Source organism: Gekko japonicus, unplaced genomic scaffold, assembly GCF_001447785.1.
Source record: "Gekko japonicus isolate JY-2015 unplaced genomic scaffold, Gekko_japonicus_V1.1 scaffold575, whole genome shotgun sequence".
Classification (NCBI taxonomy): Eukaryota; Metazoa; Chordata; class Lepidosauria; order Squamata; family Gekkonidae; genus Gekko; species Gekko japonicus.
Genome location: NW_015174291.1, coordinates 470,555 through 492,944, shown reverse-complemented (window position 1 = coordinate 492,944; position 22,390 = coordinate 470,555). Strand labels below are relative to the sequence as shown.

Genomic DNA, 22,390 nt, shown 5'->3' with positions numbered 1-22,390 from the left:
AAGGGAGAAGGTCGCTGCTTCACAGGTGCGGGGCAGGCAGGGGAGAGGCGGGGGTAGAGTGGAAAGTCAGGGAGCCGTCTGGGGTCCAGATCCTCCGCTGCATCCACGTGGGAAAAGCACTTTCGAGAAAGAAAAACACCCTTGGTGTGTCATTATCCCCTTGCGCGGTATCTCGCCCTAGTTCTGGGACCGCAACTTTGCACCCGCTTATCAAGTCGGCATGAGATCAGTCCAGGACACGATGGTACAAGGAATGATCTTCACTCGACCGGCCAGCGTCTTTTTGCTTCTGGCACTGTCCCGTCTTCAACTCAGGGCAAGCTGGACCACCCACAGCGCACTTGGTTCTGGTCCGGCATGGACAATCCAGATAGAAAGAGCGCATCTGCCCTGGGGAGCTGGCCTTGGCCCACGGTGCTGATTAGATCCTCGGCCAGTGCCTTTCATACACAGTTTCACGGAACGGGGCCTCGGGGATGGTCAGGGCCCAGAGGGCAGGGCGTCACCGCCCATGTAAGTCGAACAGAAGGCTGGGCGCGTGTTTTCCTGGGCGAGGGCTCGAATGTCCTCTCGGGCACTCTCCAGGGAACCGCGATTCCCTGACGCCAGGAGAAAAATGGAGCTGCGCTCCCAGGTTTGTCTCAGACCAGAACGCACAGCGCCCAGTACCCAAGAGCGTGCGTAAAGGCGCACCGGGTGCCAGATCAGCCTCCCGACTTGACAGCGCGCCCTTGCCGCGGCCATGCACCCAGCTCTAGGCAACCAGAGCCTCAACCAGAGCGCGAGGGGAAGCGGCGGCAACCTGAGCGTAGAGGGTCCGCTGCAGGCTTCGGCTGAGGACCGCCTGGGTCGCAAGGGCCTGGTGGCGGTGGCCGTGTGCCTGGGGGTCATCCTGCTCCTCGGCTGCCTCAACAACCTCCTGGTCGTGCTGATCTTCGCCAGGTTCCGGGCCGTCCGCACGCCCATCAACCTGATCCTGCTCAACATCAGCCTCAGCGACCTCCTGGTGTGCGTCTTCGGGACCCCGCTCAGCTTCGCCGCCAGCGTGCACGGCCGCTGGCTCCTGGGTCGGGCAGCCTGCCAGTGGTACGGCTTCGTGAACGCCTTCCTGGGTAAGTTAAGTTTCATTCAAGGATCCCGGCAGGTGAGGCAGCTTCCCGTTCACACCTGGGGCCGCCGAAAGCGGAGGGGGAGATGGCGGGCTGGGGTAGCAAGAAGACGCCACTTGGGTAAGCGGGGAATCCTTGCTTGATTTGTCCACTCCGAGCTGCCGCCGCCGCTCCTCGGTGAAAACCACACCAAAGAGAGAGAAGGCTGCTGCCGCCCACAGAAATAATTCGGGGGGGGGGGGGGTTGTTTCGCATCCTCCAGTCCGAGTTGCCTAGCTCCAGTGACAGCGCCTCTCCAAGATCGCAGGCAGAGACAGACCACCCCTAAGGTTTGCTGCCGGGAATCCTTTAACTGGAGGTGCCAGGAACTGAATGAGCCAAGGCTCCCTGCCTTGAGGAAGGACATGTGTACTTGGCATGTCTGCAGTGCTTTTGCATTCGAAGCATGTCATATTGATTCTCAGAGTAATCCTTACAGCAGCTCAGTAAGGTAGGCCAGTATTATTATCTTCCTCTTTGATGAGAGGCTGGTAGAAAATAGCTTGCCTAGGGCCAGATTCAGATTCAGACACCTTTAATGGCATAATAGGATAGAATAAATACATTTAAGAAGCATTTAATTCCAGTAAGGAAATTTAGACAATAAAATATGCATATTATGTAAAAAGACTGTATCTAAGTGCGGCTGATTCTGCTAAGAATTCTGCAACCATAATTGTAGTATCAGTATTAACATCTTAAGAAAATATGAACAGCTGTAAGATTATTAGCCTAGGGCCAATTCTGTGCCTGAGATGAAATTTGAACTGGCAGCCTCCTGGATGACAGCTCATTCTATGACAGTGTCATCCTAAACAGGTCTATTCAGAGTCCTATTTGGGTCTATTCTACTACTCCTAGGAAAGTGCTCCAGATTGCACTGTTCAGTCCTTATGCTGTAGCAGAGCTTACTTATTGTACTCCTAAATTAGAACACCTTAATCATTTTAGCATTTAAGTTTTGTACAGGACTATGCCCTCGAATCACTGTCCTACTTGAAGGAGGGGAGAGGGTGATGGAAACAACCTGTGGTGTTTCTCCCCCTAGAATGGTGATTGCAGATCTCTTCCCTCAGTCTGGCATTCCAGAGACAGGGTAAAGTGTGATAATTCCAGAGAGGCAATTATGAGTCTGCAGCCGCAAAGGAAAACAGGAGTCCAGTGGCACCTGGAAGAAGTTGTGCCAGCATTGCCTTTTGTGAGTCAGACTCAGAACTCACTTCATCAGAGGCACTGAAGTATCTGTCCATTTAATAGTTACAACAGGAAGGGGTATGTGTGTGTGGTGGGGGATAAGTTCCAAAGTTTGGATGATTTAAAAATATGATCCAATCAAAACAGTAATTGTCTCACTCAGAGAGGGTGAGACCCACCCTCAACAGGGTAGAATTTGAAAGAGTGAATCTCAATATGATTTATTTATTTATTTGATTTCTAGCTCTCCCTCCCCTGCACAGCAAGGCTCAGGGTGGATTCCAATGTTCCCTCTAAGCTGAGTTAGTGTGAGCTAGCTCACAGTTTTTTAGCCTCCAGCTCACATTTTTGTCATAGCTCAGGAAGGATGACTCCAAGGCCAACTGACTTATGCAGTAGCCAGATTGCCTGCTCACAACTTTAATGCCAGTAGCTCACAAAATAGAATTTTTGGCTCACAAGACTCCACAGCTTAGAGGGAACATTGGTTACAACAATAAGTAAAATAACACAATACGATAGTTAGACATAATGTCAGCAATCATTAAAAATCCAGCATAACATCAGTCAGTAACAACATATCAAGTAGCAATCAGTGGCGCCCATTAAATATATTCGGAGGACAAAACTACACGAAGCATTGGGGACCCTGACATGTAAATTAAACTGCAAAAATAGCTGGTGGGGAAGGAGGATCTGGACTGAGGTGACAATTCAGGGGAAGATGGAGGTTACCATCCCCCACCCTGGTTGTTTCCATGATTGAAAATGGCTATCTTCTTGGTTTGAGCTCTGGCTGTGGAAAAAAGTGACAAAGGGTACCCTTGTTCTGCCAAATTCTCCCGGGCATCCATATCTCTGCAGCCATCTCATCCGTAGCCTTTGATGTCCATATATGATGCAATTAATTTTTTCATCTGTGAAATGTCCCTATTTGCCTGCCTCAACCAGATACTTCAAAAGGATGGTTTTTCCCTTTGCAGCCTCCCCCACTTTTTCAAATGCCTTGCTATTTTTTCCAGTTGCATTTCCCGTGAGGAGTTTGTGGTAGTTTTGTGTATGAATAAAGCTGTGGAGAGCTATATACTGAGGATGGCAGAAATAACCAGCCAGTCCCCACTTTCCCATCACAAAACAAAGCATAAATGATTTCAGTGTTTCTAGTGCATTCATGAGGTGTGCTGGCTTAAGATGAATGCACTAGAAACACTGAAAACATTTATGCTTTGTTTTGTTTAAGATGGGAAGCGGGAACTGGCTGGTTATTTCTGCCATCCTCAGTATAGAGCTCTCCACAGCTTCATAATGCATAATGCTAAGAGCTAGAACTTGCGGCTGCCAGACAATATTTGGATCTCCTGGCTATTCAACACACAATGCCATATGATGATAATAATTATTATTACTCAGTGGAAGTGTCAACCCAGTGTGTTGCAGCAGTGAAAAAGGCAAACTCTATGTTAGGAATTATTAGACAAGGGATTGAGAATAAAATTGATGATATTGTAATGCCCATATAGATCTATGGTGCGGCTTCATTTGGAATACTGTGTACAGTTCTGGTTCTGTATCTCAAAAAGGACTTTGCAGAGCTGTAAAAAGTACAGTGTAAAAAGGATACTGCTGTGGCTCACTTTATAGTTATTATCGTAGAGGTTCAGATTATTGTTTGTAATGTTAATACCTAAATATTTTACCTTTTTTACTACTTCTATATTGGATATCTGGTGCAAATTTTTTGTGTCCATTTTGTTACAGTTTTTTGTTATTATTTTCGTCTTTCCTAAATTTATTTTGAGACCTGCTTTTTCCCCATATACTTGTATAGTATTCAATAAGTGTCCAATCGAGGCTATGGGGTCCTCCAGGATAAATACCAGATCATCCGCAAATGCTAGAAGTTTATACTGTTCACCTTTTAGTTTAAGACCAGTTATCCCTGCATTTTCCCTCACCATATCGTTTAAAGTTTCAATACCAAATATAAATAGTAGAGGTGAGAGTGGGCAGCCTTGTCTTGTTCCCTTTTGTATCGGGATATTTTGCGTTAAATCTCCATTCACGATTATCTTTGCCCATTGTTCTTTATATATGGCATTTATCAGGGTCTGAAATTTATCGCCACACTCCCATTGGTTTAACTTGCTTTTCAAAAAGTCCCAGGTTACGTTGTCAAATGCTTTTTCCGCATCTAGAAAAACCATTGCCATTTGACTTCCTGGATGTTGTTCATAATATTCTATTATATCTACTATTATTCTTAAGTTGTTTTTTATTTGACGTTTTGGTAGGAAGCCTGATTGGTCTCTGTTTATTACTTGTGTTAGCACCTTTTTTAATCTTACTGCTAATATTGTCGCGAATATCTTGTAATCCGCATTTAGGAGTGATATTGGCCTATAGTTCTTTATCTCATTTGCTTCTGTCTTTGGTTTGGGAATTAGAGATATTAATGCTTCATTCCATGATGTGGGTAAGTTTCCTGTTTCCGTCGCGAGACAAGATGGACCATTGGTCTGATCCAGCAGGGTTCTTATGTTCTTGTGTTTCCATCTCTTCCCTCTCCTATTAGTGGACTTTTTGCTAGCTACTCTTTTGCTTATCAGTAGTAGATACATCACTGTAGTGTATAACTCTATAACAATATTTCTACTACTTCTAACCTTATTCTTTGTTCTTCATTAAATTTCTTTGTATTATGCTTTTCAAGAAATTCTTTAATTTCCTTCTGATCTGTTGGTGATTGACTATATAGTTTTTTGTAGAACTCTTCCACAATATTTTTCAGATCCTGGTGGTTGTGTTTTATTTCTTGATTTACCTTCTTTAGACTTGAGATTGTCCTTTTTTCTTTCTCTTTCCTAAGTTTATAGGCTAACCAGCGTGTTGGTTTATTCGCATTCTCAAAATAATACGCTTTGGTATATTCGATTTGGTTAGCTATTTCCTGTGTTAATATTAAGTTTATTTGGTGTTGGATGTGTTTTATCTTAATTTTTGTTTCCTCCACAACCCCCTTACTCTTCCATTTTGCTTCTTCCACTTTAAGCTCTTTTGTCAGTTTTTTTAGGTTTTCACGTTTTAGCTTTCCTTTCCATGCTTGATGTCTTATAAATAAGCCTCTCACCACTGCTTTCAAGGTGTCCCATATAATAGTTAACGGCATATTTTCTGTTCTGTTAACATTTATAAATTCTTTCACTTCTTTTTTGATCTCTTTTACAAATTTTTTGTCTATTAGCATTCCCGTGTTTAGTCTCCATCTTGGTTTTTTTTGTGGTTCCTGTAGTGTTAACCACATTGGGTTATGGTCTGCGAATGTGTTGAATGTCTTAGGGAGAATTTCAGTTTCTAGCACATCCTTTGCCATGCCTATAGTTATCCACATCATGTCAATTCTAGACCACGAGTCATGTCTCGCGGAAAAGTATGTGTAATCTCTTTTTCCTGGATTTCTTGTTCTCCATATGTCTATCATGCTTAATTCTTCCGCTGTTAATAAAAAGGTTTTTGGGAGTGTTGTTCCTGCTTTAAGCGTTTTTCTGGTTTTCTTTCTATCTTCTATAGGATCAAAAACGCCATTAAAGTCTCCTGCAATACATATCTCTTCTGGGTTGTCTTTGGTTAAAACCTCCTTTAATTCTTTGAAGAAATTTTCTTGATTCTGATTTGGTGCGTAAATATTTGCAATCCATGTAGTTCTTCCATTTCTGTTTATCTTTATAATTATTATTCTACCATCTTTGGACTTATAAATTAATTCCGGGAGCAACTTTTCTTTCGCATAAATTACCACTCCTCTTTTTTTTACCTTATCTGATGCGATAAATGGAATACCTATTTTTTTATATTCTAAGTACTTTGTATGCTCTTCCTTTATGTGTGTTTCTTGTAAACATGTGATATCTGAGCGCATCTTGCTGATTTGATATAGCACTCTTCTTCTTTTTTGTGGGCAATTTAGACCATTTACGTTTATAGATATTAAATTTAATTTTCCCGCCATCTTATTTCTTGTCCTTTGCAACTATTTTTTTAAATTTGAAGTCTTGTACATATTTGTGACTCTGCTCTAAATCTTAGCTGCTGTTTCTTTTTCTCCTTTTTCCCGTTTTTATCGTCCTCTATCTCACTGGGTTGTGCTGCTATGTCAAACTGTGTTTCCTCTTCTTCCTCTTCCTTCTCCTCTTCCTCTCTTTCTCTTTCTTCCTCCCCTTTCTGCCATCCTAGATCTTCTCCTTCCTTTTCTAAGAAATGTTCTACTTTAAAGAGAGAGTCGATCCTATATCTTTTGGATTTATAAGTGAATAGCACCCCTTCTGGCACCAACCACCTGTACATTATTTTGTTTTCCCTTAATAGTTGTGTTAGTATTGTATAATTTTTTCTTTTGTCTCTGACCCTCCACGGTGTGTCTTTTAGGATCTTAATTTCTGCGTCTTCTATTATTAGTTGTTTTGTATTTGCTTCTTGCAGTATCTTGTCTCTTGTCTTTTTATTATAAAATTTGACTTGCACCTCCCTTGGAATTTTACGTCTTTTCGCGTACGCTGAGTTTCTCCTATAAATGTTTTCTATATCTTCAGCCAGTTCTTTTTCTGTTCCCATATTAAATTGTTCAGTTATATTACATACTAATTCTTCTTTCAGCTTTGTGTTTAATTGTTCTGGTATGTTTTGAAATCTGAGAATAACCCCAGATTTTTCCATTTCCAGCATTATTAGTGTCTCCTCTAACTTCTCTGTTTTAGAGTTTCGTTCCTGTACCTCCATGTCTAGATCATCTACTTTTTCTTCCAGTCTATTTGTGTTATTCATAATTTTCGCTATTTCCGCCTTAATTTCTTCTGTATCTGTTTTGATTTGCTTTGAGATTTCTCCTATTTCCTTGTGTATTGGTTCTAACTCCACAGCTTCTGAAAGGAGAAGTAGAAAGGGTCAAAACCACTGGGGAAGCTTGGAGATAATTTAAAACTTCAATCCTAGTAGCTCAGAAAAGATATATACCACAGGGTAGGAAAGGCACAAATTGGTATAGAAAAAAGCCTGCATAGTTAACAAGCAAAGTAATGGAAGCTGTAAAAGGTAAGAAGGATTCCATTAAGTGGTGGAAAGCTAGTCTCAGTGATGTACAGAAAATAATTCTGTATGAGTGTGTGTGTTTCCCCAGCCTAATCTGAGAAAACACTCAGCACAATCCTGTAGAGTAGAATACTATGCTTTTATATATAAGGGAGAGATAATTAGCATTAAGATAGTAAAGCACTTAACTTTTAATGTAAGTAATAACTAACAATATAGGTAAGGTAAAGGTAAAGGTTTCCCTTGCTCGAAAGCCAGTCGAATCCGACTCTCGGGATGCGGTGCTCATCTCCGTTTCAAAGCCGAAGAGCCAGCGCTGTCCAAAGACATTTCCGTGGTCATGTGGCTGGCATGACTAAACACCAAGGTGCATGGAATGCTGTTACCTTCCCACCGAAGTGGTACCTATTTATCTACTTGCAATTTCTTGCTTTCGAAGTACCAGGTTGGCAGGAGCTGGAACTAGAGAAAGGAGCTCCCTCCGTCATGCGGCACCTGGGTCTCGAACTGCTGAACTACTGACCTTCCACAGCCTGCAGTTCAGCATCTTAACCACTTGAGCCACCACAGCTCTATAGGTAACAAACCACAATAACAAATATTAAATAGAGCAACCACTGAAGTGAACTGATAATAAAAGGCTGAAAATCTCTGATTTTATAATCCATTGATCATATGGTTATATTCTGAAACTTGCAAGAATAAAACGAACTTCAGTTTCCTGAAGTTACCACTACAAGATTCTTGATAGGTACAGCCTCAGCATTATGCAGTTACTATAATCCACAAAGTTAGACAAAATAACCATGTTATCTTATCATATCCTATCCTATTCAATTACTTTACAAGAGAAAGCTCCTTTCTTTTCCTTCCTTCTCTTAAGGTAACTGCCTTCTCCCTCTTCTCTCTGAGCCTCTTCTCAACCGTCCATTTTCTTCAACTGCCATCCAGTGGATTCGAACATTCTGAGCTCTCAGCCCCTCCCAATCAGAGAAGCTGCAAGAACAAGCTTTGAGTCAATCTTTCCTGAAAGGTCTTTTCTTTTAAAGAAGACTGTACAGCTTCATATGGTGAGGGTGAAACGAAGTTTACTGGATCCACCATTGCTACTGATATTAAACTGTGATTGGATGTCTGGGATGGAAGGCAGGTGGCAGCTAAACTATCTCTATTAACAATTGAGCCTGAGTCTATTCTACCATCTCGGGCATTCTCAAAGTACGGAGCATTCATTTTCCTCTTGAGTGGCATCTGGAGACAAAAAGGTAACTCAAAATGTATTTTCTCTACACAACTCTTTCCAAGTTTGATAGCAAAGTTCCAGAGTTCCAAAAACAGGCTGCAATAAATTTTTCAGATTTCAAAACAGGCAGGCAGGATACACAATGAATCTTTCAGCTGTAACAATACTAATTTTTCCCACACTCCAAAGCGCACACACACACAGAACAATGAATTCTTTTCCAGATTCCAAAGCACGTTTCCCAAATAACAGTGCCAGTTTTTAAGACAAACGCAAGAGGGTCTAACGTTTGGCACACAGACACTGACACATATACAGATTCAGAACAGTTTCCTGGCTATAACCCAACTCTCTCCCTCTGGAGAGAACAGAAAGCAGATTCAGAACAGAATATGTGGAGGAGACGTGCATCTACAGTTGCTTGTCAATCCTCCCATTAGTCTAGGCTGATTTCGCACTAGAGCTGCCTCGATGTTGCGCCGCCGTTTGCCCCGATACTATTGGTCAATTTCACACCTGAAGCTGTGGGGCTGCATTTTGACTCACAACTTTGCCCGATTTCCCCCGCAGTTTTGTGATCCTGTTTTTTGAGGATCACGAAACTGCGGAGGAAATCGGGTGGAGCCGCAGGTCAAATGCAGCCCCGCAGCTTCGGGTGTGAAATTGACCAAGAGTATCCGGGCAAACGGCGGCACAACATCGAGGCAGCTCTAGTGCGAAATCAGCCTAGGACTACCTTTCCCCAGGACTCCCACCAGTGAGTTTAAATGGATAAACTGTCTTCCAACACCAGCTACTAAGCCTTCAGAGAGATGCACTCGGACTGAACAAATAAGGATAGTATCCCAATCTCAGTAAAATATTCACAACATGTAACAAGGCATCAGCCAGTAAGCGATGCTGATTAAAACCTACTAACATCAAGAAGAACAAGGTCAAGACTTCCAGTGTACAAGCAATATACAGCTTTTGACCAATATAATAAGACCTTCATTCAAGCACTGTATAACCACATTATTTTCAGGGGTTTGAAAATTAAGGTCTTTCATAACCCGGTTCTGTAACATCCAAGTCTCGCAACAAGCTAACAATTTTAGAAGATACTAAAAGCATGATGGCAAAGTCAGACCTGGATAAAGGAATTCCATTTTCCCAGAAGCAAACCTATTCAGTTTTGATATCTTCTAGAGCTCTGGCAACATCTTTGAGGGACCCAAGGTTCCTGTAACTTAGCCAGTTTAACACTGAACATCAAGAAGCTGCCCAATTTTAAGAAACAATAATAATTGCATTATGCATTGTTGAACAAGCCAGACTTATTATTTTTTTGATACAGCAATATTGTAAAAGCACACACAGATTCAAAACAGTTTTTCAGTAACCAGTTCCTATGATACAAAACAGCAGAAAGCTTTCTTAAATTCAGAACAGAACAACAGAAAGCTTTCCCAAATCAGAACAGAACAGGTCTCGCTCTGTGGGGAGAGAGATGAAAACAGATCTCTCTCTGTGGGGAGAGAGATGAAAACGGCAGAAAACAGTCTAACTCCCTCCATGGAGAGATTAAACAATACAGAACAGATCTCTTCTGAAGGGGAGAAGCTCTGCAATAGCCCCCCTTTCAGGAATAATGGGGAGTAACTCCCTTTTCCAAAACAGCGTTCAGTTAAGGACAGATAGACAGACAGACAGACAGACAGTTAAAAACAAACAAATCCCAGATATCCCCTGACAGCAGCCATGAAATTAAAAGACGCCTGCTCCTTGGGAGAAAAGCGATGGCGAACCTAAACAGCATGATAAAAAGTAGAGACATCACCCTGCCAACAAAAGTCCACACGGTCAAAGCAATGGTATTCCCAGTAGTCATGTATGGCTGCAAGAGTTGGACTATAAGGAAGGCCGAGCGCAGAAGAATAGATTCTTTTGAACTATGGGGCTGGAGAAGACTCTTGAGAGTCCCTTGGACTGCAAGAAGATCAAATCAGTCAATCCTAAAAGAAATCAACCTTGACTGTTCCTTGGAAGGCCAGATAATGAAACTGAAGCTCAAATACTTTGGCCACCAAATGAGAAGGGAGCACTCACTGGAGAAGACCCCGATGCTGGGAAAGATTGAAGGTCAAAGAAGACGGGGACGGCAAAGGATGAGATGGTTAGACAGTGTCATAGATGCAACGAACATGAAATTGAGCAAACTCCAGAGGACGGCGGAAGACAGGAAGGGCTGGCGTGATCTGGTCCATGGGGTCGTGAAGAGTCGGACTCGACTGTGCGACTGAACAACAACAAAATATTTTTTCATGTCTTTTGGCTCTCAAGCATCTGATGTTTATTCTATGTGGCTCTAATGTTAAGCAAGTTTGGTCATCCCTGATTTAGACAATACTGACCTTGACAGACTGATGGCATGCAAAGGACAAAGGTGGGGGTTGTCCTGCTCACTTCTCTGAGAAGTTAAAGAATCCTGGATTTCCAAATTGTTCCCCCACCCACAGGTCCCTTATTGAGTTCCCAGATGGTATATCCTTAATAGTCATATCAGCCAGTGTGATGTAATGGTTAGAGAGTGTCAGGCTAGAACTGGAGAGAGTCTGGTTCTAAGTTAAACTCTGCCATGAAACTTGTGGGTTACCTCGGACCAGTCCCTCTCTCTCTTAATCTGTCCTCTTTTGCAGGGTTATTGTGAGGGTAAAATGGAGGGGAGTGTTATGTATACCACGTTGAGTTTCTTGAAGGAATGGAAGGATAAAAATATGTTAGATCAATTTTATTCAGTGACTCAGGAGCCACATGTGACTCTTACATGCTGCTTATGGCTCTTCTGCACACTGTTCCTCAATGTGGCACCTGGGCCACATGTTTCAGGGCTACCACCTGGTGGGGTTGGCAGCTGGTTCCCACTGAGCACAGGGGAAGGTTCTAACCCCCCCCCCTCTCTTGCAGCACTAGAGTTCAACATAAAAGGGCAGTTTTAACACCCAGCCTCATAAAGTTTTCTGGAGAATGTGAAAGCTTGCACACTGTTTTGTGTCATAAGTCCAGTTCGCAAGCCCTTCACCTCATTCTAGAAACGCAAGGGCTGGCTATGGTTCAACAGTGGGATGGAGAGGCCACCCTATGTGCTCAGAGGTATCCCAGTTATTAAAGAGGTTATAGTTATACGCTTACTTATACTTATATCTCAGCATGTGTATGTGTTTGGTGGGGTGGCAAAGAGGGTACACCGTAGCCATGTGGCTCTTTTCACTGATGGTAGTTGCAAAATTTCTACCCCAGAGTAGTAGAAACTTGGGGGGGGGGGTCAGCCTTGTGAGTAGGAGCATTTTTTGTTAATATTTATTTATAAACTAGCAGGAGTGTAGCCTTTAGAGCAGCATCAATTTCCTCTCTCAAGGCAAACCATCTGCAGCCCTTGGATCTGTCTCTCTCACAGGCACAGACACAGACACAGACACACAGAAGCTGCTTCTTGTCAGCTGGTTCCAAAACACAGGCTCTGTCCTCCTTCACAGGCTCCGTGTCAGCTGCCAAGCTGTTTTCCCCCCAGCCCTCACCCAAGGACATGGGGTGTGTCTGGTAGCTCACAGCTGCCAAACATCTGAAGCCATTAAAGAAACCTGTCCTTAGTCGTCAGTTATACAAGAGCCTGGAGATGGTTATCTCATCATGTGACACCCCACAGTAGCATTCCTGTTAGAAGAGATGGGTATGATATTTTTTGCATGTGCCACAGGCTGACTTAGGCCATGAGATGGGCAAATGCAAGCTGTTAACTTGTTAATTGGGACGGAGTCTCTTTTCTCTTGTCAGGCATTGTCTCCCTGGTCTCACTCTCCATCCTTTCCTATGAACGTTATGTGATAGTCCTGCAAAGACACACCAAGGCAAACGTGTCTAGCTACCAGAAGTCCTGGCTGTGCATAGCTACATCCTGGCTCTACTCCTTGATCTGGACCTTGCCGCCTTTCTTTGGCTGGAGCAGCTATGGCCCCGAAGGGCCTGGCATTAGCTGCTCCATCACTTGGCACCTCAGGACTCCCAGCAACATCTCTTATGTCATCTGCCTCTTTGTCTTTTGCCTTCTCGTCCCCCTCTTGACCATGATGTATTGCTATGGGAGAATCCTGCAAGCCATCAGACTGGTAAGGCTACTCACCCCTGCAGCTTCTCTGATTATATAAACTTTTGGCTTTGGCCAGGTTGTATGAGTAGCACAGTGACATTTAAATCTGGACAACTGCTGATGTCAGAGTTTAGAAGCATCAAACAACACAAATATACACTGCAAAAACCTTTTATAACTTTATTTTTATAAAATATCAAAATATTGCATCTCATTTCTTCAAATAACCATTTCAACAATAAATAAATCTCAATAATATGCAAAATTAACATACTTTGCAGGTAAGGCACTACCTGTATCATTTGTTTTATTAATATAATCAAAAAATCTGAACCATTTTTTGGTAAAGTTTTCTTTACATTTTGTACTCTCCTTTTCTCTTATTTGTGTTGCTATTTTATCCATAGCAACTTATCTTCCATACCTTCAAGAACCACTGTCTAAGAGATGGTATTTTATCTGTTTTCCAGACTTGTGCCAATATTGTTTTCGCTGCGATTAACAGTAAATCAATAAGCTCCCTTATAGTACATGTAAATTGACCCTTATTCCAACCATTTAAAATAATTCCCAACAGGGTTTTAGGAATCTGAATATCCATAATCTCCTCTATCTATAAAATTATTTTTGATCAGTATTCCTGTATTCTTAGACATGACCACCAACAATGAAACAACGATCCAAGCTGTCCACATCCCTTCCAACACATAGGGTCCTTCAATATTTTTGAATGAAACAATTTAAGAGGAGTCATGTACCATCTTGAAAAGATCTTATAATTTTGAAAACGTAATGCTGTAGTAGTATATAAACCCGAATTCCATATTTTATTCCATTGTTCCAAAGAAATGTCCATCTCAAGATCTTTATGCCAGGCATGTTGTTGTGCTGAAATCTTAGACCATCGCAAAAATGCCAAGGACTTATACAAGAGAAATACAATTCCTTTTTGTTCCGTCAGTTTTTTATGAATTAAAGTTTCAAAAGCCATTAATGGGCGATTTGAGTTCTCTATTATGCCATTGGTGGCGATCATATGAGATATTTGTTGCTCTTGAAACCATGGTATTTCCACATTATATTTCTCTGCCATTTGTTCTCTAGTCCATTTTTTCCTTTGAAAACATAAATCTCTAATTCTAAATTTTCCCACATTTCTCCAGTTTTTATATGTGTTTACCCCCTGTCCAGGGGGAAACCAAACCTGACCTTAAAAAACTGCTTCTGTAGAAATACCCAGAGGTAATACTTCCCTATTTCTATCCCACACTTCTAAAGTAGTTTTCAAAAATAGATTCCCCCTTATTGATTTAGGTCTATTATTTGGTGAAGCCCAAAAGACTTCATTTAACAAACCAGGGGAGGTATAACTTTTCTCTATTTGAACCCAGACGTTACCAGATTCTGGGTGAGTGTATAATAATGCGTGCTTCAATAGTGCTGCTTCATAATATAGTTTTAAATTAGGCAGTCCCTGCCCTCCCTCTTTCAAGGGTCGTGTAAGTAATCTGAAATTTATATGAGGGTTCTTCATTTGCCACAAAAACTGAGACAGCATTCTCTGCCACTCCTGGAATACTTGACTTTTTATACTAATAGGTAGATTTTGGAATAAAAGCAAAACATTAGGAAGAATTATTGTTTTTATCAATTCTGTTTTTTCAAAAAAAGATAAAATTGTCTTTGACCATGAATTTAGCATATTATTTATTAAATTTATCAATGGTTTATAATTACAATCAAATAAATCATTCAGATCTAATGGGACATATATACCTAGATGTCTCCAGGTTTTCATTACCCATCTAAAAGGAAATGTATTTATGATTTCCTGTCTTTCCACCTGCAAAAACCTTTTATAAGTTAATGTGTTCTATTTGTTCCATCTTATAAAGTGCATTGTGTGTTATTTATAATATTCTAAAACAGGTATATATTCATTACATGCAATATCAACAATAATAATCAGTTTATACAATTCTAATAACTACCAGTCAATTTACATCCTTTTTATACAATTTACATCCTTTTTACACAATCAACAATAAAAAGGATGTAAATTGACTGGTAGTTATTAGAATTGTATAAACTGATTATTATTGTTGATATTGCATGTAATGAATATATACCTGTTTTAGAATATTATAAATAACACACAATGCACTTTATAAGATGGAACAAATAGAACACATTAACTTATAAAAGGTTTTTGCAGTGTATATTTGTGTTGTTTGACTCTTCTAACACTGCAGCTGGAGTTTCTACAGAGTTTAGAAGCAGCCTACCTAGAAGCAAGGCAAATGCTTTTGTCCAGGTAATTGTATAACCAAGAAACCTGGCTGTATTCCTCTGTTAAATAGATAGATTTGGGAACAGAAGATTCAGGATCAGGTAAAAAAAAGAGAGAACATCATAGGCATGTAAGGATAACTTAGTTTCTTGTTCGAAGAATTTTATGCCTGAGATGCCTGTCCTTTGACAGACAGTGCAAGCCAAACAAAAGGGGAGAGAGGGGGCAACTTTGTCTTGTCCTTCTAAAAATTAAGGGAAAGGGAAACATTAATCTATTACAAATAACCTGAGCTCTGTTGGGATATTTGCGAGTTCTCTTCCTGTTTGTCATGAAAGCATTTCCCCATTTGTTATGCATGCCAGTTTATAGTTCGGGATCCAATAGTATTGTCTGCATGTTTTTCCTGCTAGAGCAAGGTGACAGAATGCATAATTAGCTAGTGTTGGGAATCTCCAATTGGTTAATCAATAGTTTGGGGATGAGCCAAGGGAGAGAGCATAGGGTTTCAACTTATTGGTCTTTGTTCATGAAGTTTTCTCTCTGAGGGTGATTCTGCATCTAGCATTCGCTCCACATTTTGTCAATTGGGAGGAAAAAGTGCACCTCAAAATCACATTCAAATACCTCAGGGCAATGCCGTACTGACTGCAAAAGCACCCCTGAACAGCCATAAAATGGCCATAAATCCATGCAGAAGGTACAATAAAATCCTATGATCAAAGAACTTGAAACTGGCATGGAGTGTGGAAGCTACCATAAAACCCAGTAATCAAAGAAAGTGAAACCAGCATGCAATGCAGAGGGGAATTTCTGTTCCAACATGGGTTTTGTAAAATAATGGAGGGAAAAGCCAATGCAGAATCAGCCTGAGTCACAAGTTAAGTTCTTAGAGAAGCAACATGTAGCTTAGAGCTAGTAAGGATGAGTTATTTTACTTTTGTAATCCAAGTATTCTTTACCTAATCTTTAGTAAAGTTATCTTTTTATAGACAAAATACACGTGTCTGGCTGCTTTAATCTAATTCTGCTATTTTGAATCTCATTACCTAACAAACTCTAGGTTCTTCATATAATAGCTCTAACAATCTAAGAAATTCAACGTTAATTAAATTAAATCCTACTGCGATCTATCAAAGGCTTTCTCCAAATCCAAGGCAAGGACATTCCTTCACTGGAAGCTGTTACATTTATAAGAAGACAAGTATAATTTGCCCCCTGCCTCCCTGGGACAAAGCCTACTTGCATTGGGTATAATATTTTAGCCAAGCAGACTCTCAGACATTTGGCTGTAATGGTGGGGAGGGTTTCAGCATTGATGTTTATTAGCAAAACAGGTGTCATGGAATGCTTGTAAACATTCCAATCATTAAGGAATTAAATGGCACTAAAGTAGTCTAGAGGAAGCAGAGATGATGTGCTTTTTGTATGAGAGGGTACAGAGCAGTGGGGGGGATGTGTGGGTATAAGTAAGTTATCTGTGCTGTCTTGTTTTAGCAGGTTTCTAGGTTTCACCAAACATCTATTCAGAAAAGGGAGCACCACATTCTGTTTATGGTAGTAGCCATGGTTACCTGTTATTTCCTTTGCTGGATGCCATATGGGATAGTCTCTCTGATTGCAACTTTTGGCAAGCCTGGAATGATCTCACCAGCAGTGAGCATCATCCCTTCCATTTTGGCAAAAGCCAGCCTGTGTGTTAACCCCATCCTTTATGTGCTCTTGAACAAACAGGTAAGGCTCTGTTTTTTCTGCATTTGTTCTTGTACAGAAAAACTTTGTATTCCTCTGCTGGCCATGATTAGCAGGTTGCTGCTGCAAGAAATCAGAAGAGAAATGTTACTTTTTTTTTAGCATATTGGGGGTGACCCCTGGCGCTTCTAGGACTCTGTTCGAATTAAAATATTTTAGCAGTTTAAGAGGTTAGGGGATTAGGCTGAAAGTCAGCCCAGGAAAAACTCTGAGGGCTTTGCTGATATTGCTTTGGTTTAATATTTGGTTACTTATGATTCCAAAACTCTGGCAAAATTTCACATGAGTTCATTGGTATATCAAATATCAATTGACAAAACTGAAATATTAGTTGGGGAAAAACAACTAGCATGAGAATCAGTTCAAAACAGCAGCACAAAATCTCATATCTCAAAATAAGCAGTACTTATTCAAATCATCACTAATTATTAAAATGCAGCAAATACATTTTTTTTTTAAGTTGCAGAAGATTTCAACGGATGGGCAGGTTCATATGAGAGAAGGTGTCCAAAGTTTTTTAAAACTGAGGTTTAGTACTACACACCTGTTTAGCTAACTATGGTTGCAACTAACCAAGAATTCCTCAAAGCTATGGAGTGAAATGAAATGAGCTTCCTCATGTCCTCATTTTCCATTTGTTGTCTTTTTATGTTTTCCTTGTCCTTTCTCTGTGCTTTCTCAAATCACCTGATTTAAGAAAGCAAAGAGGAACTACAAATAAACCATTTATTGTGTAGTGGGTCGCCACATGGAGGAACGACAGAAACTGACGTAGTGCATAGCACACTTTATTCGTACACAACAAAGACAGGGAACAACGGCCGGCAGGCCAACTATATACACACCCCGGGGACACACCCCTGGATCCCATTGGCGGGTTTAAATCTCCCGCCACGGTCCCATTGGTTCCCCAGTGGAGGGACTAGGATCCTAGTCCCTATTGTTATGCCGGGTTCAAGCTCAGGAGTGTACGCTGGCCCCTGGTGGCGGTCAGCGGACACAACACCATTGGAAGACATCAAATGGAAAACGACATTGTGAGAAAGCTTGGAGGTGTTTCTTGGCTGCAGCTTAAAAGGGAAAGCCCTGATAGCCCCATAAGCCATGATCAGAAAGAGAGTAGTGTCATATGGAAGCTCCCAAATAAAGCAAGGCATGCTGTGTTCCACTTGAGGAAAAATCTCTGTGGGCAAACAGCCATAATCAAAGTTGTATAAAGCCAAAGGTTGCCACAAGGTGGCAGTGTGCAACAGAGAATGATTGCATGCAGCTTTTGGCCACCAGTATAGAAATGACTGTAGGCTAGAAGGATCAATAGGACAGGGCCTTCTCTGCTGTGGCACCTCAGTTTTGAAATATCTTCGCTCTGTCTGACACTGTCTTGAATTTTTTGGCACCAGGTCAAAACCCAAGAAATGTTCTTGATAAGTGGATTGTGCGCAGTGGTCTGCTGATATATATATTTTTAAATACTAGTTATTTATTGCATATTTTATAAGGTTTTTGCCAGATGAATATATGGCCTTTGCCAGATGAATATCTTCTCTTCCCTCTTCTCTTCCTGCCCTTGACTTTAGTAGTAGGAAGGCAGTATGTAAATACATCCAATAAGCAAACATCAATGGCAGCCACTGCCCACTCCTCCTTGCCCATGCTTTGAGACAATGGCAGGAGAGCAGAACCATGCAAACCAAGTATGCGAGTCAGCATGTGCAAATCAGCACCCCTCCAAGTCCTGGCCCCCACTGCCCCCTTACAGGTGCTGGTTCCCAATACTGCAATAATGGCTGAGGTTACAGCAGGTATAATGGTCCCTCTATACCCTTCTTTAAGGCATAGGAGCCTCCTCCGAGTTTAGATGTGGCAATCCTGTGCTCCCTTGGCTTACTACCCCACAGCCCCTCAAGCTTTCCTCTACCACTGCCATTTCCATCTGCCCCTCCTTTAGCTTCATAGGCCTCACTCTGTTATTTACTGTCAGGCACCCTGGCTCCCCTCTCTGCCCTTTAGGTTGCCTTCTTTCAGGTTCCTTTCCTGTCCAGCCCTTAGCCTCTCCCACCACCATTTCCTTCCACAGGTCCTGTGAGAATTTTTAATCAGAGCCAAACTGACCACAGCTGGGGTGTGAACATCTGAGATAACGGTCAATTTCTCCCCTAAGCAGATGGAATAACAAGCTGAAACTTAATCCTAGTGTGTGAGAATTTTTAATCAGAGCCAAACTGACCACAGCCCCCTTCTCGCAAAAGCTGGGGTGTGAACATCTGAGATAACTATCAATTTCTCCCCTAAGCAGTTGGAATAACAAGCTGAAACGTAATCCTAGTGTGTGTGTGTGGGGGGGGAAGGTTTGACTCAGGAATTGGGATATTTTCTGTTCTGGATGGGGTTGCACGCACCCCAAAGGAGCAAGTTCATAGCCTGCTTCAGTACCCAGGTTGGATAAAGAGGTGGCAGTGCCAGGGGTCCCTTTCACCAGCTTGGCTGGTCAGCCAGCTGTGGCCCTTCCTGGAAGGGAAAGGTCTTGCCCCTGTGGTGCATGTCCTGGTAACATCTTGAGTAGATTACTGCAGTATGGGGCTGCCCTTGAAGACTGCCCAGAAGCTACAGAATGCTGTGACCAGAAAATTGATTGAAGACTGTCAAAGAGACTGTCTTGTTCCATCTACACTTATTTCCAGTTTGCCTCCGGGCTCAATTCCAGGTGCTAACAGGGCTATTTTGGGGCAGGAACGCACAGGAATGGAGTTCCGACTGGCTTCACAGTTGGCCACGCCCACTACAGCCAAAACCTCTGTGTCCGTGGCTATAGAGGGAAGGCCTGGAGAGTAACGCCGCCCGGCAACTCTGAGGCGGGCGAGCCAGGGGGGACCCTGGAAGAATCGGGGAGGCATTTAAATGCCTCCCCCTGCCTTCCCCAGCCTGTCCAAGGGACGGCTTGCCCAGGCTCCCCGCGGCAGCAGGGCGCCCTGGCAAACCAATGGAAGGCAGTTTAAACTGCCTTCCCTTCCCTCCAAGGGCCAGCTTGCCTGGGCTCCCTGCAGCCGCGGGGCGCCCAGGCAAGCCAAAGGAAGGCAGTTTAAACTGCTCCCCCTCCCTTCCAAGGGCCGGCTTGCCCGGGCACCCCGCAGCCACAGGGCGCCTGAGCAAGCTAAAGGAAGGCGTGGGTGTGGCCTAATATGCTAATGCATCAGGGGTGTGACCTAATATGCTAATGAGTTTCTGCTGTTGGGTGTGGCCTATTATGCTAATGAGTTCCTGCTGGGCTTTTTCTACTGGTATTGATCTATAAAGCCCTATATGGCTTGAGGCATGCTTACCTGAAGGACCACCTTTTCCCATATGAACCTACCTGTACACTCTGGTCATCTTCAGAGGCCTTGCTTCTGGTATCCCTGCCATCTGAGGCTAGATGAGTGGCAACTTGAGAAAGTGACTTCTCAGTTTTGGCAACAAAACTTTGAAACTCCTTCTACGTTGTCTTCCACCAGTGGGTGAAGACTTTTTCATTCTGTTTGGCATACAGTAACCCTTATTGGCCCTCCTCACTCGTTATGTTGACTGTGTTTATATGTTGTTTTAAATTGAAGTGTTTAAATATTTTATATATACATTATTTTAAACACTGTTTTAATGCTTGAACTGTTTCAGTGTTTGATGCTTTAGGGATCCTATTTGAGTAGAAAGGCAACACAGAAATATTTTAGATAAATAAACATGTGTGCTGCCATTCTATAACATCTCCTTAGTCAAAAGGCTTCAGTGCTTTAAGCACAAGTCAGGGTAGATTATTTCACCCAGAGGAACAAGGAAAATACACTGGCTGTTTTCTTTAAGTTGTGAGTTTGTGGCTAGCTGAACAAATAGACAAGGTGGGTACAAATAAACTGTGATGATTCTCTCAAACTGCTGGCATGCTCCTGCAACTGTTTTGTTTCCTTTCTGTCTCTTCAGTTTTACGAGTGTTTCACAATCCTTGTGAAATGTGGGCCTCCCCCTCAGCACATGAAAACTACTTTTGAGGTCAAAAGTGAGCCAGGATTCTCAAACAGCCAGCAGAGCAGAAGAAACCCACTTGCTTCAAATTCAGGACAATAAACAAGGAGAGGCCAAATGCTCTACAAGGCAGCCTGAAATGCTTGTGGTTCATTACTGGTTCTAGCTTTATATGCTCATTTGCCATTGCCATTGCCATTGCCATTGTTATTGTTTAGAATCTCATGTATATACTCCTGGAGCACTTTGGTGAAGTGCTGGAAGCACATTGATCTAGAGCCTTCTGTCTAGCAATGTCAGCAACAATTCAAATGTGCCAAACACTGGCCTCCGACCTGAGCAATGACCAAGTGACAAGTGGTGATCTTGGCTGTGTGGGTGCGAGTCCCCAAATTCCCTCAAAATTTCCAACATTGTCCATCACAGCAGACTGTTTCATAACTGTCAGTGTCTGAAGTATCTTCCAGATGTGTGTGTGGAGTTCCTGTTTCTGTTATGGACTTCTGTCCATTTGAATTACCATCTCAGTTTTACAAAATAACTACTTTATATAGGTAGGTAAAAAACAGAAGTGATGAACACGTATTACAAAATAACTATTTAATACAGAGTTTGGTAAAAAAAAATGATAATCATGCATTAACAATGTAATACAATAAACTCTGTAAATTATATATCAGTTTTTGTTTACTGTACTAGTTTCACTGTTATGGCCTCTCGCAAAGAATCCTGGGAATTTGTAAGTTGGTGGAGATTCTGGGACTTCTGTATCTGAGATTTCTGTGCCTCCCCCTCCCGCTCCATAAAACATTAATTTCCAGAGATAATGATTATTATACCAGGTTATAAATATGGTTGGAACTACCTATTACCAAGTACTGAGGCCTGCCAGCAAAAAGCAGTAGCCCCGTGCCATATTTCCCTTTATATACCATCTGGTTCAACTCACCCCACCTCCTGATATCAGTATGATATGTATCTCCTCTCCCTCTGTCAGTCAGATGGAACTCGATGCTGCCAGGAAAAAGGGTGGGGCATGACATGGGGTGAGTGTTTTCAGAAGCCGTCCTGTGTGATTGATAACATGTAGCTCTCCACCCTATCAGTGTATTACATTCTCAGTGCATTTACTAAGTGGTCAGGCCTGAGGGCAGGTGCTTGGATAACAGGATGTTATCCTTGCCTGGAGGTTAGACGGCGCAGAGGGTGGCCTTGTCTGTCTCTCTTGCATTTTATCCTGGCGTTTCACTAAGACTTCTCCTCTCCTCTGCTTTATCCTCAGTCATCTTGTGAGGCAGGTTAGGCTGAGTTCAAGTGACTGGCCCAACATTGCCCCATACAGTTCGTGGCTGAGGGGTTGAACCTGATTCTCCTCTGTTCTGTGGTCACTGTACCCATACCGGCTTGGTGAGGAAAGGCAACTGATGTGTGTATTCTTGTATCTCCTAAGGGCACGTGATTGGACCTCTGTTATTAGCAGACGCCCCAGGCAAAGAGCACTAGGGACTGTTCCATAACTCTCCTGGCTTGGAAATCCCTAGTGGCGCAAGGGACAGAGA

At 42.2% G+C, this 22,390-nt stretch overlaps 1 protein-coding gene across 1 annotated transcript; it reads left to right on the top strand.

Annotated features, from left to right (window-relative positions):
• Positions 1-541: 541 nt before the first annotated feature.
• Positions 542-21,394, top strand: LOC107121172 (pinopsin-like). Its single transcript, XM_015424037.1, has 4 exons — positions 542-1,112; positions 12,481-12,812; positions 16,581-16,817; positions 20,790-21,394. Exons 1-4 carry the CDS (start codon positions 743-745, stop codon positions 20,931-20,933), a joined length of 1,083 nt encoding a protein of 360 aa, XP_015279523.1. The 5' UTR covers positions 542-742; the 3' UTR covers positions 20,934-21,394.
• The last annotated feature ends 996 nt before the right edge of the window (positions 21,395-22,390 follow it).

Bases quoted from the DNA above. Each gene is read 5' to 3' on its own strand.
- LOC107121172 (XM_015424037.1), top strand. From the start codon at position 743: ATGCACCCAGCTCTAGGCAACCAGAGCCTCAACCAGAGCGCGAGGGGA. The intron at 12,813-16,580 runs GTAAGGCTACTC...GTCTTGTTTTAG, and splicing joins TCCTGCAAGCCATCAGACTG to CAGGTTTCTAGGTTTCACCA. The intron at 16,818-20,789 runs GTAAGGCTCTGT...CTGTCTCTTCAG, and splicing joins ATGTGCTCTTGAACAAACAG to TTTTACGAGTGTTTCACAAT.